Source organism: Propithecus coquereli, unplaced genomic scaffold, assembly GCF_000956105.1.
Source record: "Propithecus coquereli isolate 6110/MARCELLA unplaced genomic scaffold, Pcoq_1.0 Scaffold227, whole genome shotgun sequence".
Taxonomy (NCBI): Eukaryota; Metazoa; Chordata; class Mammalia; order Primates; family Indriidae; genus Propithecus; species Propithecus coquereli.
The window spans coordinates 2,470,364-2,484,478 of NW_012147808.1; the positions used below are offsets into that span (position 1 = coordinate 2,470,364).

Genomic DNA, 14,115 nt, shown 5'->3' on the forward strand with positions numbered 1-14,115 from the left:
TCCTCCTCCTCCTCTGTCTCCTCCTACTCCTCCTCCCTCCTCCCCCTCCTCCTCCTCCTGATCCTCCTCTCCTTCCTCCCTCCCTCCTCCTCGTCCCCCTCCCCCTCCCCACCACTAGCAGGCACAGGGACATGCACACCCAAAGCCTTCCCAACAGTCATCAGGCCTCTCCCCACCCCCGCAGTGTGTGCCTAAGGATTGCGCAACAGTTACTCTGGCCCTCAGGACTTGGCTTGGGGACCAGTGCTGCCTTGGCTCGGGGACCAGTGCTGCCTTGGGAGCCCACCCTCCCAGTAGACACTCAGAGTAGCCCTTGGGGCTGAAGAGAAAGACTGAGGGGTCTGGGGCAGGAGCCCAGGAAGATCTGCCTCCTGTGCAACTCCATCTGGAGTTCAGGGATTGAGGGGTCAAGGGTCAGAGACAGTGCATTCAAGCTCCCGGGCCTGTGGCTTTCTTGAGGCAGAGTTGGCTGGAATAACCTCCATCACCTCTGCCTGCACTAACCCCCTTCCTGGTCCCCGGTTGGGGAAAGGGGCCAGGGTGGAGGGTGGGGATGCTGAAGGGGGCTGGCTGGCTGGTCCTGCCTGTGTCGGGCCCAGCGAGGAGGCCAGGAGCCCAGCACTGAGCCAGCCTCTCCAGGTTTCCAGGCAGCACAGCACAGGACCTCAGGCCCTGTGATGTCAGGCCCTGGGCGCCTCCCGGGGCTCTAAGTCTGGGCTGGGGCAGGGAAGGGAGCTGCCTGTAGGCTGGGCAAGCTGAGTCAGGTGGGCAGGCCCTGCCAAAGCTTTCCCGGTGCTCCCTAAACCCCCCACCCCTGAGAGGACATGGGTGGGAAAAGGGAGAAGGGCCCTCTCAGAGGGACCCTGATCTGACACCTGCCTAAGCCTGCAACTGTCACTGAGAGCGGGGAGCAGTGGGGATCCCGAGCCTGCTGCCCTGCCCTCCTCTAGGTCCCCTGGGGCTCCCTGTCCTTGTCCCAGCCTCAGCCCCCACCCTGACTCCAGTCTCGTGCTCAGCCCAGGTCCTGCCCCAGCCCCAATCTCAGTCCCAGCCTTGCCCCAGCCCCATCCCCTGCCCTGCCTCTCCCCAAACCCCAGCTCTGGCGCCAGCCCTGACTGCAAGGTCTCCGCTCCACTCCTGGCCCCTGCCAGCCCCGGCCCCAGCCTCCTGGGGACCTGTGGGCCCCTGGCCCAGACCCTTTGGTCAACAACTGTGTCTTCTGGGCCAGGCCCCAGACTGGGCGTTGGGGACCCGGAGTTCCATCAGCCTCAGTCTCCAGGAGCTCCCAGGCCCTGGGCCGAGACCTCTGCCCGTTGCCCCCTGCCCTCAAGCCCTCCCCGTCCTGGGGACTGGCCTCCCCCAAGCCAGTCCCCCCATCTTCTCCTCCACCTCCCTGCTGCCGCCCTCAGCCCAGCACCCTGCCCTGAGCCCCGGCCTGCCACCCGAGCCCTGTCTATAAATAACTGTTCAGGCCCCACCGATCTCAGGCCCCAGCGATCACAGCCCCACCGTGGGCCCGGCCCTCAGCCCTCCAGGGCACACTCCGAGGAAGCCAGTGGCCCCCTTACTGGGTCTCAGGCCAGGAGCTCCAGGGAGGAAACACCGACTTCCCACTGATAGCGAGCCGGGAGGGCAGCGGGTGGGCTGGCAGCTTCATGGGCAGGCGAGCGGGTGTCCGAGGGCCACGGGTTGGGCTAGCGGAGGAGTCCCAGTACTCACAGGGGGGACGAGGGGAAACCCTTCCATTTTGCACGCCTGTAACATCCAGCTGAGCTCCGAGCCAGTCAGATCCCCTGCCTCAGTGGGGGCCAGTGCAGAGCCCCTCAGGATGGGGTGCCCCGTTGGGGGGCTGGGCAGTCACGGGGCGGGCGCAGGGCTCAGGCCTGCCCCCTGAGCTACAGGAGCCCTGGGTGAGCCCCCTTCCTTGACATTGCAGGGCCAGCGCAAGTTCCTGATTTTATCGAAGGGCCTGCCGCTGGGAGATAGTCCCCTTGGGGTGACATCACCGCCCCAGCCTTTTGCATAAATCTCTTGCGCTACAGGAAGTCTCTGGCCGGCTGGGGCAGGTGGTGCTCAAGGGGCTGGCTGGGAAGCCATGGGGTTCCAGGCCCCCTGCCCAGAGGAAGCTGGGACTTAGAGGGGTGGCTTTGGGGGCTGGGTTGTGGAGGGAGGGTGGGAGGCTTTACTGCCTCCACACTCGGGGCCCTGCTGAGCCTCTCCAACCCCTAACCCAACAAATGCTTGCTTCTTTTGAGATCCCCACGTGGCCACAGTCACCGCCTTGGGGTCAGAGCTGGGAGGGGTGGCCTCTTGGGACCTCCACTTTCCAGGGTTAGCCTTGCTGGCTGAGGGCTCTGACCCAGCAGACTGCCAGGCCTGTCTGTCCCTCTGGGCCCTGCACCCCACTGCCTAGGTTCTCCCTGGGCTGGGGCTGGGCTCAGGGGTAGAATCTTCAACAGAGTGCTGCTTCCTTCCTTCCCTCTGAGTCTCTCATGGGCTTCCCTTCCACCAGAGGAGGGTCCTGGGTTCTTACACCCTCCCCTCTTAGCTTCCTGAGTACCACAGCTGCTTCCAAATCCCTAGGGCTCTCTTCCCAGCCCAGATTTCTCAGTTTCCCCGCCCATTGCCAATGCCTGAATATCAATCTAGTTTTCCTAGTTTACAAACCTTTTTGTTTGTTCATCCATTAGTCTGTTTTCCCATCCATCTGTCCCTCCATCAAGCCTGCCATACATTCATTTATCTATCCATTGATCCAACTATCCATCTATTCCAGTCAATTCATCTACCCACCCATCTGTTTATCTACTTGTCCATCTAGCCATCTATATGTCCATAGATCAGCCCATCCATCGGCTATCAGTCCATCAGTTCATATTTCCATCTGTTTATCCACTGTATAGCCGTCTATGAATCTGGTCATCCACTGGTTCATCTATCCATCTACTCATCCATTCATTCACCTACCCATTCATTCATCCATCCATTCAGCCACCCACCCATCCACTCATCCACCTATCCACCCATCCATCCATCTATCCATCCCTCTACCCATCCACTCAACCACCTATCCACCCATCCATTCATCCATCCATCCATCCATCCACTCATCACCTGTCCACCCATCTACTCATCCACCTATCCACCCATCCACTCACCACCTATCCATCCATTCATCTACTCATCCATTCATCTACCCTTCTATCCATCCATCCATCCATGCATCCTCCCAATATTAATTGACTTCAAGACTCTAAGCTGACTGCTGGGAAAACAAAAAAGTATTGTACAAGGTCTCTGCCTTCAGAGAGCTCCTGATCTAGTCTGGAGGGTGAAGGGATGAATAGAGGCATTTTTTGTCCCATGGATCTCTGGTGAGTGGATTTCCAGGCTCTCGAGTGTTTCTTCATTGGCAGCAAAGACCAGGGCTTCACAGCTCTGGGCTCACTGTTAGTTCTACTTCACTTCCATCTTCACTGACATTTTGCATCTGTACTTGGGACTCTCCAAAGCATCCAGGTCACAAGTCCTCAGGGCTCCCTAGGAACCTGACCAAGGTCCCTCCCCAGGAGGAGGGGAGACACAGGCTGGCTTGACATCATTCCACATTTGCTCCCTACTTCCCCAACAAGAAGGCCAAGCCCCAGCTGACGGGACTGGGAAGGGGGGGTTATCTACTCCACAAGAACTAGTCCTTCCTGATGTGTTCATTCATTCATTCATGTGTTCATTATTGTCTTAGTTTATTTTGTTTATGTGCTTATTTATCTACTCATTCATCCATTTAATCACTAACTTTGTATTGAGTGTCTTCCATGTGCTGGGAGGGGACAAACACAAATGAAGCATGCCTGGGGCCTCCGGGAGCTCAGGCTGTAGAGACATGTAAACAGAGAGTATGGTTCTTTGTGTGGGGAGCACAAGAGAGGAGGTGCTAGGTGCATTTGGAAAAATTAACTTGGTCAGGGTCCCGGGTAGGATAGCTTGGGGAAAGCATGCAAGAGCAAGGGCATGTCTGGCTGAGGAGTCCGTCTGAGCAAAAGAAAGCAACAAGGGAGCAGAGAGCCACCATCCTTGTATCCGGAAGCGAAGCAGGACGGGAAGGCAAAGTGCCTTGAGTGCCACACCAAGGAGCCTGGGCTGTGCTCAGGGGCAGCTGTGGAGCCTTTGCTGGCTATAGGCAGGGAGTGTGGCCTTCTCCTCTGTCGGCGCAGCCAGGAGACCTTAGGCTGCGTATTCCTGAGGCCTAAGATTCAAGGGGTCCAAAGAAAAGAAAGACGTTCCAAGTATGGCCAAGGCCAAGGGGCCTGGATCAGGAACCCATAAAAGAGATCCAGGACCAATAATCTCTGGAATGGGCAGAATGCCTCCCACCTTGTGGGCAGTGCCAGTGGCCTCTGTCCATTAGCACATTAACAAATCCTTCCCATCCCTCCTCCCGCTCCCCCTCCTCCTAAAGTACACCAGAGGCCTCTTCCCCTCACCTCCCCAGGGACCTACTGTAACTCAAATTCTTGGGAGTAGTAGGGCCCAGATGCCAAGAGCAGGAAGGATCTAGTAATCCACAACCTCAGAATTAAGAGCTCCTTAAAAAGGAAAAAAAAAACTTATCTTTCGAGTAGTTGGCATGGCACTGGGTGCTTCCACCCTAGAATCTCATGTAACCAAGACAACCACCTGTTTAACTGAGGCATAAGAGACTGGTGACAGGCCCAGGGTTGGCAGCTTGTGGATAGAGGGCTGGGGTGTGAATCCTGGCTTCTGGGGCTCTGGGAAGGGCTGGGTGTTACTGCGCAGGGAAGGCAGGGGAAGGAGGAAAGAAGAGAGACTGAGAAGCTGAGGTAGGGAGCCGGTGGGCAGGGCAGGGAGGGGAGAGGGAGGGAAAGAGAAGCAATAAGGGAGGGTACAGAGAAAGTGAGAACCAGGATGAGAGTGAGGAGGCGGCAGGACCTAGGAGGGGGAGAAAGAGGAGAGAGCAGGGCAGGGGGAAGGAGGACAGGGAGGGATGGGGGAGACAGGGACAGCGGGTGGCTGGAGGACACAGGGCTTGGAGCAGCACATTCCCAGCCTCCTTTTGCAGCGGAGTAAACAAGGGCCAGAGAGGGGTCCCCAACTTGCCAGGGGTCACCAAGTGTATCATGCCAGAATGTGGCTGTCTCACTCTCATCAGCAGGGAATTGGTTTGAAACCAAAAATCTTGGAAGCTCCAAGGAATGAGAAAGAAAAAAAAACATCATTTTAATTATTTTATTTTTTGAATAGATAATACATGCACATGGCACCAAATTCAAAAGGTGCACACGGGCAAACAACCGCCCTCTTACCTGATTCTCGTGTATCTGTCTAGAGATGGCGTGAGCCGGCACAACCGCGTAGACAGATAAATTCTTTTTTAAATTTTACCCAGAGGGTAACATACTACACACATTGTAGTTTCCCTTGATTTTATTTTTTTCCTAAATCCATTCCACACCCATGCATATAGAGCTGTTTTGTTCTTTGTAATGACTTAATAGTATTCTACTGTTTGGATGTACTGTCATATTTTTAAATCATGAGGAACATCATTCACACAGAAGAAACACATGCAATATTTATGTAGAGTTTAAAGAATAATTGTAAAGCTGACACCTGTGTAATCACCATCCAGGTCAAGAAATGAAATATCACCAGCACCCCAGAAACACCCCCCAAATGTCCCACACCTCCCTGTAGAAGTAACACTGTCCCAACTTTTTCAGTAATTATTTTCTTGCTTTTTAAAATAAGCATGCCTAACAATATAGTTTTGTTTTGTTTTTTTTTTCTGGTGCCTTGATCTTGGATAGTTTAGTTTTTATCTTAACGGATTTTAATCTTTACATAAAGAGAATCATAGTGTCGATATCCTTTTGAGTCTTGTTCCTTTTTCCTGCCGCGTTGCTGTCGCTGTGGTCTGTTGTCCCTGCTGGACAGAGCTCCATCGTCACGATCTATTCAACCAGGCTCTTACTGATGGACATTCGGGTTTCCAGGTTTTGCTGTTACAAGTAATGCTGCAGTTAATACCATATGCTCATTTACACATATGCAGATGTATATCTTGGATAAATTCCCAAAAGTTGAATTACCAGGTCGAAGGCATTGCATTTTAAATTCTGAGACAGATGGCAGGTAGATAGATAGAAGATAGATATGTCACATTGCTCCTAGTAAAGGTTGCACCTGTTTACCCTCCCTGTCACTCTGCAGGGCCCTGCAGCACAAGGCAGTGCCGCTTCCTAGCCCTGCTGGGCAAGTGGGTGGCCCTGTAGGGCTGGGCCCTGCAGAGTGCGGGGGAGGCCCTTTGCCCCCCCACTGGCTGGGTGGCTGATGGGGGTAGGCTGGGTGCCAATGCAATCACAGGGTAGGCAGGCAACAGGAAACCTGAGCAGGTGTCCTCGAAGCTGAGTCCACAGAGGGGAACGTGACCCCTGACCTTGTAGACCCCCAACCTCAGTCCAAAAGAGTTCAAAAATGAGGAAATGGCATCCCCCACTTTCCTAGCAACTGGTCCCCGCAGGGCGTGACAGGGCATGTGAGAAAACATAGGCCTCAGACCAAGAGCTGGGAAAGTTGACCAAAAAGAGCTGAGGCTGTGTACAGAAATGGCTGTCTTGCAACTTCCTCTCGCAGTTGAGACACTGGGAGAGGCTCCTTGGGCCCCAGCCTGGGCCACCTGGGCCCCTCAGAGCTCCCCAAGCTGTGGTCACAGCCCTGGGCTGGCCCTTTAGTGCACTGGGATATTCCACGACCATTTACTTCTGGCCTCTGCGTGCCAGGCCACCCAAGCAGGCAGGGGCCTCCATCCCTGCCCGCACAGGGCCTGCTCTGCAGCAGGGCAAGACCCACATGAACGCGGTAGACCAGCACGTCCCGCTGCATGTTGGGAGGCAGCACATGCTCTAGGAAGTGAGGACATGCAGCTGGGCGAGGGGATCGCAGTGGAGGGCAGAGGGCTGGGGGCAGTTTGCAGTATTAATGGGAGTGGGCCGGGTGGCCTCCTGGAGCAGGGCACATGGAGCAAGCCCTGGGAGCAAGCGAGGGAGGGAGCCAGGCAGGTATCTGGAGAAGACTTCCAGGCGGGGGACGGCCAGAGCCAAAGCCCCAGGCAGGAACAGGAACCATGGGAACAGAGCCAGCAGCAGGGGTGATATCAGACATGGCCAGCTCAGGTAGGCTGTGGTGTGGAATTTGGCTTTGACTCTGAGTAAAACGGGGCACAATCACAGGTGCCTTCTCTCTTATTCAAATCTGAAGTCGGTGCCATTATCATCCCCCCGTACAGATAAAGAGACTGAGGTTCAGAAGTGGCCCATGACTTGCACAGTGTGGCTCAGCCAGTCCAGGCGTAGGTGAGGCTTTCACCCAGGCCTGCCTGCGTCCTAGCCCCAGCTCCCAACCACAGCAGGTGCGGGCGCAGTGCCTGTGGCCACCACAAAAGCAAGGGCAGAGGCGCTGGCATTGGTTGAGCTCCTGCATCTACCTGCATCAGCTCACTCCACCCTCACGCAATCCCAGGAGGCAGCCTCATCAGTGCCATTTTACAGCCCGGGGAACTGTGGGCAGGGAGGGGAGGGCGCACAGCTGGTGAGTGGGGATGGTGACTGCAGCTCCGAATGGCGCTAGGGCCTGTGCCTCCGCAGCTGGCCCTGCCTCCAGGTTCTCCCATGGCTATTGCCCTACCTAAAAATCTTCCCTAGCTCTCGCCTGTCCACAGGCTGAAGCCCAGACCTCTGACCCAGAGTCTGGCCAGCCACCCCTGCCACCAATGGGCCAGCCCCACCTCCACCTCAGCCAGAGGACACTCACTGTTCCACGTGCCCAGAACCTCTTTCTCAATCTCCCAGCCTCTGCTCACAGGCCCAGCCCCTTCCACGCCCTGAGGCCTTGTCTTTCAAGAGCTGCCTCCTCCAGGCTGCCTCCCCAGACTGTCTCCTTCCCAGTTTGCCCCCATCTGTCCCCAGCCCTGCCTCAGTCTCTCCTCCCATTCTTCCCCAGCTCCTGGCCCCCTGTACCCCAGCCCCAATGGCCAGGAGCAGCCGGAGCTCCTCTGAGCCCCAAATCCCGGCCACCTGCCCACCCCCGTCCCTGCTGACCAGGCCTACAGCTGCGGAGCTCACCTTCTGGCCACATCACTAGGCCTCCGGCACCTCAAACCCACCGCCACCCACAGTGACTTCCTTCTGCTTACCACGGGCAGCACCACACCCCCCTGCTCGCTCACTGAGGACAGGAGCTGCTTTCCCACCCCAGGCCCCTCCTCTGCAGAGCCCCCTGCACCATGCCCCGTCTCTACGTCTCTACGTTCCCTGGATTTTCCCCCCGGATTGGCTGTGTGGCCCCGGGTGAGTTCCTTCCCCTCTCCCGCGCTCAGATGCTCTGATTCTATAGAGGGGCCAACAAGCTCCACTTCCCAGCAAGGCTCTAAGACTAAAGGAGATATCTGTGCAAGCCTTTGCCTGGTATTCAGTAGGGGTTTAATTAGTGCGGTTTCCTCCATCGACCTCCACAAAGGCTTACTGAGCCCTGCAGAGGTTAGGAGTGTGGCTCTGGGGACACTGCTTAGAATCCTGTCCCTGCCCCTCGTTCATGGTATGGCTGAGGGCCAGTCACTCACGTCTCAGGGCCTCAGTGTCCTCATCTGCAAAACGGGAACACCAACAGAACATATGGCACACGGTTGCGAGAAGTAAACGGGATGGCATGTGTGCTGTCCGTGTGTGACATGCACACCTGGCGTCCCACCGAAGGCAGGAAGACTCTGTCCAGCCCCAGGCCCCAGGACTCAGAAGTCCTCAGCCCCTCAGAGCTCCCACCTGGGCCTCTCCTCAGCCACCTTGGAAAAGCAGAAATGCAGGGAGCCAGGAGGCAGCCGCATCCCAGCCTCCTCTCCTGGGCCCCGCAAGCCCCCACCTGCCCGGCTGGGGCTGCACGTCTCTCTCGCCCTCCCTGTCTGGGCAACCAGCTCCTGGGAGGAGCAGGCCAGCCCGGGAGAAAGGGCTGGCTCTGGAGCAGGGACCGTGACAGGAGGAGTGGCGCCCTGTGAAAAGAAGGAAAAGCAGTCGTTACTAAGCTCCCGCCACGGGCCCAGCAGGCCGGCTCTTTTCAGTACGGCAGAAATTAGCTCCATTTTACGCGAGAAACGCGCTCACAGTGGGCACTTAACACCTCCTCCAGCCGACACAGGCAAGGATTTGGACCCAGGCTGTCCTACTCCCAAGCCTGTGCTCTCCGACAAAGCCGCCTGGGTGTGTGCTGCGAGCCCTTGGGACGCAGCTCTGAGTGTGAAAGGGGCGAGTGGGCCCTGAGGGGCCAACGAATGAGGGACTGAATTTAGCCTCGAGGCTCTGGGGCCCAAGGCCAGTGCGGAGCTGCCCAGGGGTCCTGGGCTGGGGCTGGGGGACAGTCTTGGTGCAGGAGTCGCAGGCCTGGGCCTGGAAGGAGTTAACTGCGTGAGGGGCCTGAGTGAATCAGAGGCTCCGCAGGCTCTGATGGAAATTCCCTGTGCATAGCATGTGGTCACCCAGAAAAGGGAAACGGTGCTTTTCGGAGCAGGGGACAGCGGGGGCCGGAGCCCGGGAGCAGACGCCTGCCTGGGTGGGGCTGGTGAGGGTGTTGTGAGAAAGGCCTGGCCTCTAGGTCTGCTCGAGCCCTAGGCACGAAGAGGGAGGTGAGGAGCCACCAGGCCAGGCCTGATCATGCTATGGTGTGCCTATGGGCCCTGACGGATGAGTAGGAGTTCACCATGCCCAGAAGAAGGAAAGGCGCTCTAGGCCAAGGGAACTGCTGGAACCAAGGCACATGGGTGTGACTCAGTATGGGCAGCCCATCCACCCTGCTTGTGAACTCTTTCCTGTCCTTCAGGGCCCATCCCAAATAATGCCTCTTCCCACCCAGGCAGCACTCGTGGCTCCTTCTCTGAGTCCCAGGCCTTGACTTCTCTCTTGGAGCTCTCAGGATTTTGTAACTCACCTGCCTTCCCTATGGGACTGTGGGTTCCACAGGGCAGGGGCTGTGTCCTACCTGTAGGGACAGCTTGCAACCAGCATAGGGCTGGCGTCAAGTATGTGCTCAGTATTTGTGAAATGACAATTTCACAGAAGAGGAATCCAAAGCTCAGAGGGGTCAGGTGGAACTGTCAGTGCCTGAGAGCGGGGCTCAGGCCAGGCCCTTCCTCAGCTGGGATTTGGCAGGAGGGAAGGAACAGGGAAGGAAGATCCTTTCCCTGGGGCAGGGAAGGGGAGAATGCAGAGGCCTCGGGCACTGATGGCCCGGCCAAGGAAGGCAACATCCCCGCCTGCTTCCCATTTGAGCTCCAAGCCAGCCCTGCCGCTGCCCTGGTCACAGTGCTAGGAAATGCCAGAAATCCTCCCAGGAGGGAGACTGAGGTACGAGATGGAGCAGGGGGCAGTTGGATGGAGAGAGAAGGGCACTGGGTTTTAGATTTTCCCGATGAAATCTAGAATCTCACGCCAAGCACTTTCTAGCTGGCCTTGGACACATGGCTTCCTCTCAGAGCCTCAGTTTCCACTTTTTGATGGAGATAACAGAACAGGCTTATTCTGAAGGCAGAATAAACCGACTCGTATAAACTGGTACTGATAACAGGTGGGCTCTCCCTGGGGCCTGCGCAGTAGCATCCTGCCTGCTGGCTCCCAAGCCCTGTCAGGTGCGGGCCCAGTGTCCATCTGTCCCTGCTCAAGTCTGTACCTCGGGAAGGCCTGACCCTCACCAGCCTGACAAGGGGCTGGAAACAACTCGAGAGCAATGGCTGATGGCCGTGGCCTCCTGCTGAGAGATGGGCCCCCAACAGCCCCAGGTGCAGCACCCCCGATGCCTTGGCACCCCGCATGGCTGCTGCGAAAGGCCAGGGCCCCCAGAGAAGCCACCCCCGGGCAGGGCCCAGCAGCACCATGGCGACCATTGGGCTTGGAGCTTTTCCAAGCACGAAGGGGAACTGAGAACTGTGGGAATGAGCCTTGTGCAGGCCAGGGTGGGCTGGGCCCAGAGGGAGGGGCCGCTCCAAGGAGCTCAGGCAGATGGGGTCCTGGGGTGAAGAGAAGGGGAGCCCCGGGCAGGTGTGGGGTTGGGGTTCACGTGAGGTCCTTGCAGGTCTTCTGGAGTGAGCTGGCCGGGCAGTGGGAGGTCGGGGAGCTGTGTGGGGAAGGAAAGAGGAAGCCATGGGGATGGGGGATGGGCTGCGGGGATGGAGCGGGAGTGGGGGCCGGGCCTGGAGCCACTTTGGCCACAGCCACTTCGCTTCTCCCAGTTTCGGTTTGTAAATAGCTGCCGGCTCCGTGCAGGCGGGACAGGCCCTGTCCTTCTGTGGCCTGTGTCCAGGGAGGCCCAGGTCTGGAATGCTGCAGATGCTCAGACCCTAGAGTTGAGGGCCCCAGGAGGTGCCCAGCCCGGCCGGCCTTTGGCCTGGGTAGGCGGGTTCCGGTGGGCCCAGCGCTGGGCAGCCCAACCTGTGGTCACTGAGGTAATGCAGCTGGGCCGGAGCAGCTACAGAACTTGATGACTCGGCCACACGGAACTTATTTATAACTGGGCCTCCGTGGCCAGAAGCAGCTGCCCAGCTGCCAACTCAGCACTCAGCCCGGCCCCGGCACCACGGCAGGGCACAGGGTGGCTGGTCTGAAGGCCCCTCAGACCGGGCCTCGGGGCCTGGGATCCCAACGCCTCTTCGGCTGGGACCAGTCCCTGTGCTGTGATGGGCAGGCCTTGGGATTCTGGGGGAGATACTTGTGGGGCGGGCATCTCAGAACCTCCTGGACCAAGGGGGTGGCTGAACTCAGCCAGTGGACTGGTCACTCCCCAGATATCTCGGGCCTTGGCCTTCCTGCAAAGAAGTTCTTCCTCCAGAGGTCAGATGCTGTCAGCAAACTCAACAAGAAGCAAAGTCATCTCCCCTCCCCTTCTTGCAATATCAGCTTAAAAACAAAACAGATTCGGGAAGAGGGCAGTGCTGACCCCTAAAGCCTCACCCCAGGGGTGGCACTCCAGGCAGGCCGGCAGGTGGGGAGAGGCATGGGTCTCTCCTGAGGTTCCCACGTCACCCCACGCGGGCACCCACCTCCTTGGCAGCGGGGAAGGGCTGGCCCTGCCCCCACCCTGCCAATGACCACTTGTCTTCCTTCTGAAGAAGAACGTGAGGGGTGTCAGGCCCTTTCCTATGGTTTGCAGGAATAAAAAGTTGCCTAGAAGTTTCCTCTGCTTTTGAGTCTCCCCAGATCAGCTTGTGTCCCAATAACCTCCTGTCCCATCAATACCCTGTCTGCCAGCCCTGGGCCTGGTCTTCCCACCTCCGAGCCCTACTCCAACCTGGGCCCCCGCCCACATGCCCTGTCCTACACTCCCCCCGCAGCCTTTCCAATTCCCCTCCCTGCCACCGTCTACGCCATGTCCCACCTCCAAGGGGCCCAGCCTCAGTGCTGTCCCCCAAGTTTAGTCTCTTGGAATGTAAAGCTCAATGACTGTCACAACCAGTGCAAAAGCAGGCGAGGGATTTTAGACCATGGATGCCGTGATACTACACAAAAGAGGAAGCCGAGGCCTGGAGTGGGTCAGTGGCACTAGGTAAGCGAGGGGCAGAGCTGAGACCAGAGCCACGTGCCCTGATCCCCAGCCTAGAGCTCTCTCCCCTGCGTGTCTGACCTCCAGGACACCTGCGCGGCCAGAGCAACGGCCCTGCCTGGCCCCTTCTTCTTGGCAGAAGCTGTTGGGGAAAGGAAGGTTGGTGGCCTGGTGTGGGAGGAACTCAGGCCATCACTGCCCCTGCCCCGGGCTGGGGCCTGGGAGAGGTGGGCCCACTTAGGGCCCTCTGGGCAGGGTCGGGGCACCCAGCCCGGAGCCTCCCGGGCTGCAGCTGCCCCTGTTTCCACATCGGCAGCAGCAAGGCCGGCGCCTGAGAAAACAGGAAGCGCCCAGTCACCACAGGAAGCATGTGTGTGCCGCCTCCCCAGCCCCGGCCCATTGCAAAACGCCAACAGCCCCATTACCACAGGCACCGCACGGAGGCTGGGAGAAACGCTCCGGCTGCTGGGCCTGCCGGAGCCGGACACAGACGCTGGCCCAGGCCTGGCCTCAGGGCGATGTCCAGCTGTGGCCTCTAGGAGCCCAGAGTCTTGCAGGCCTCCAGCCTCAGGCCTTCCTCTAGGCTCTCAGCCCAATCCGCAGCCCGGCCAGAGCCAGGCCTATCAAACAGAATACGGGGTCAGGGGTCAGAAGCCATTTCTCTGGCCTCGCATTTGGCACGGGAGGATTCTGTGCCCAGCCGTCAGACCCCGACAAGGCCTGATCCCCAAGCCTCACTAAGGCGGTTGGCTCAGAGTCAGCCACCCCAGACCCCAGGGGGCCTGCTGCTGTCAAGTCCACACCTGCCACACCCTCTGCCCAGCCCCAGCCCCTCCCAGTGGGGGCTCTGCCAGCACCTGCCCTCCTGCCCAGGCTTGCCTCAGCCCACCCTGCCAGCCCTGACTCACCTCTCGCCTCTGGCCCCCGCAGGCCCAGCCACCAGAAGGAGATCGGAGTCCAGCCAGGCCGAGGCCTGGTGCCTGGGGAGCCCTGTGCTCCTCCAGCCCCGGGGACAGCAAGGAAAAGAGAAGAGAGCGGAGCATTTCATAGCTATAATAAATCAAAGGGGGAAGTCAGAGCAGGAGAAATAAGAAACTTCCCTAGCCTGGGCACGGGGACCTGCCAGGCAGCAGCCTCCGGGCGCCCCGTGGCCTTCCCTCCTTCCTCCTGCCTCTCTGGCCAGTGCCCAGATCTCTCCTCGGGCCTAGGCACCCCCACCTGCCAAGAGACACCCCCAGCATCCAACAACTCTCCTCACTGTGCTCCCTGGGGCGAGGCCCCTCTCATCTCTGGGCCTCAGTTTCCTCTCACTGGCCACAGAACCCCCTGGGCTGTGGGCTGGTCAGGATGCCCAGCAGACAGGGGTGAAGATGGGTCGTGCCCCCTCTGCACCAAGGACCCTCAGGGACAAAGGGAGGGGTGAGGCATCCTGAGCACTCCTAGCAGGACGATTGGGGCTGGATGGACAAACATCTGCAAGACAGGAGGGGAGAGAGGGCTAAGGCAGCAGGCGGGGCC

At 58.5% G+C, this 14,115-nt stretch overlaps 1 protein-coding gene across 2 annotated transcripts in view; it reads right to left on the minus strand.

The window, feature by feature from the left end:
* SPI1 (Spi-1 proto-oncogene) overlaps window positions 1-1,988 on the minus strand; it is a 21,788-nt gene extending 19,800 nt beyond the window's left edge. For both annotated transcript variants that reach the window (XM_012645122.1, XM_012645121.1), the window contains exon 1: window positions 1,720-1,988. In XM_012645122.1, the coding sequence (XP_012500576.1) occupies window positions 1,720-1,764 (45 nt within the window). In that variant the 5' untranslated portion in view covers window positions 1,765-1,988. The remainder of the gene's footprint in view (window positions 1-1,719) is intronic.
* Between the last annotated feature and the right edge of the window lie 12,127 nt (window positions 1,989-14,115).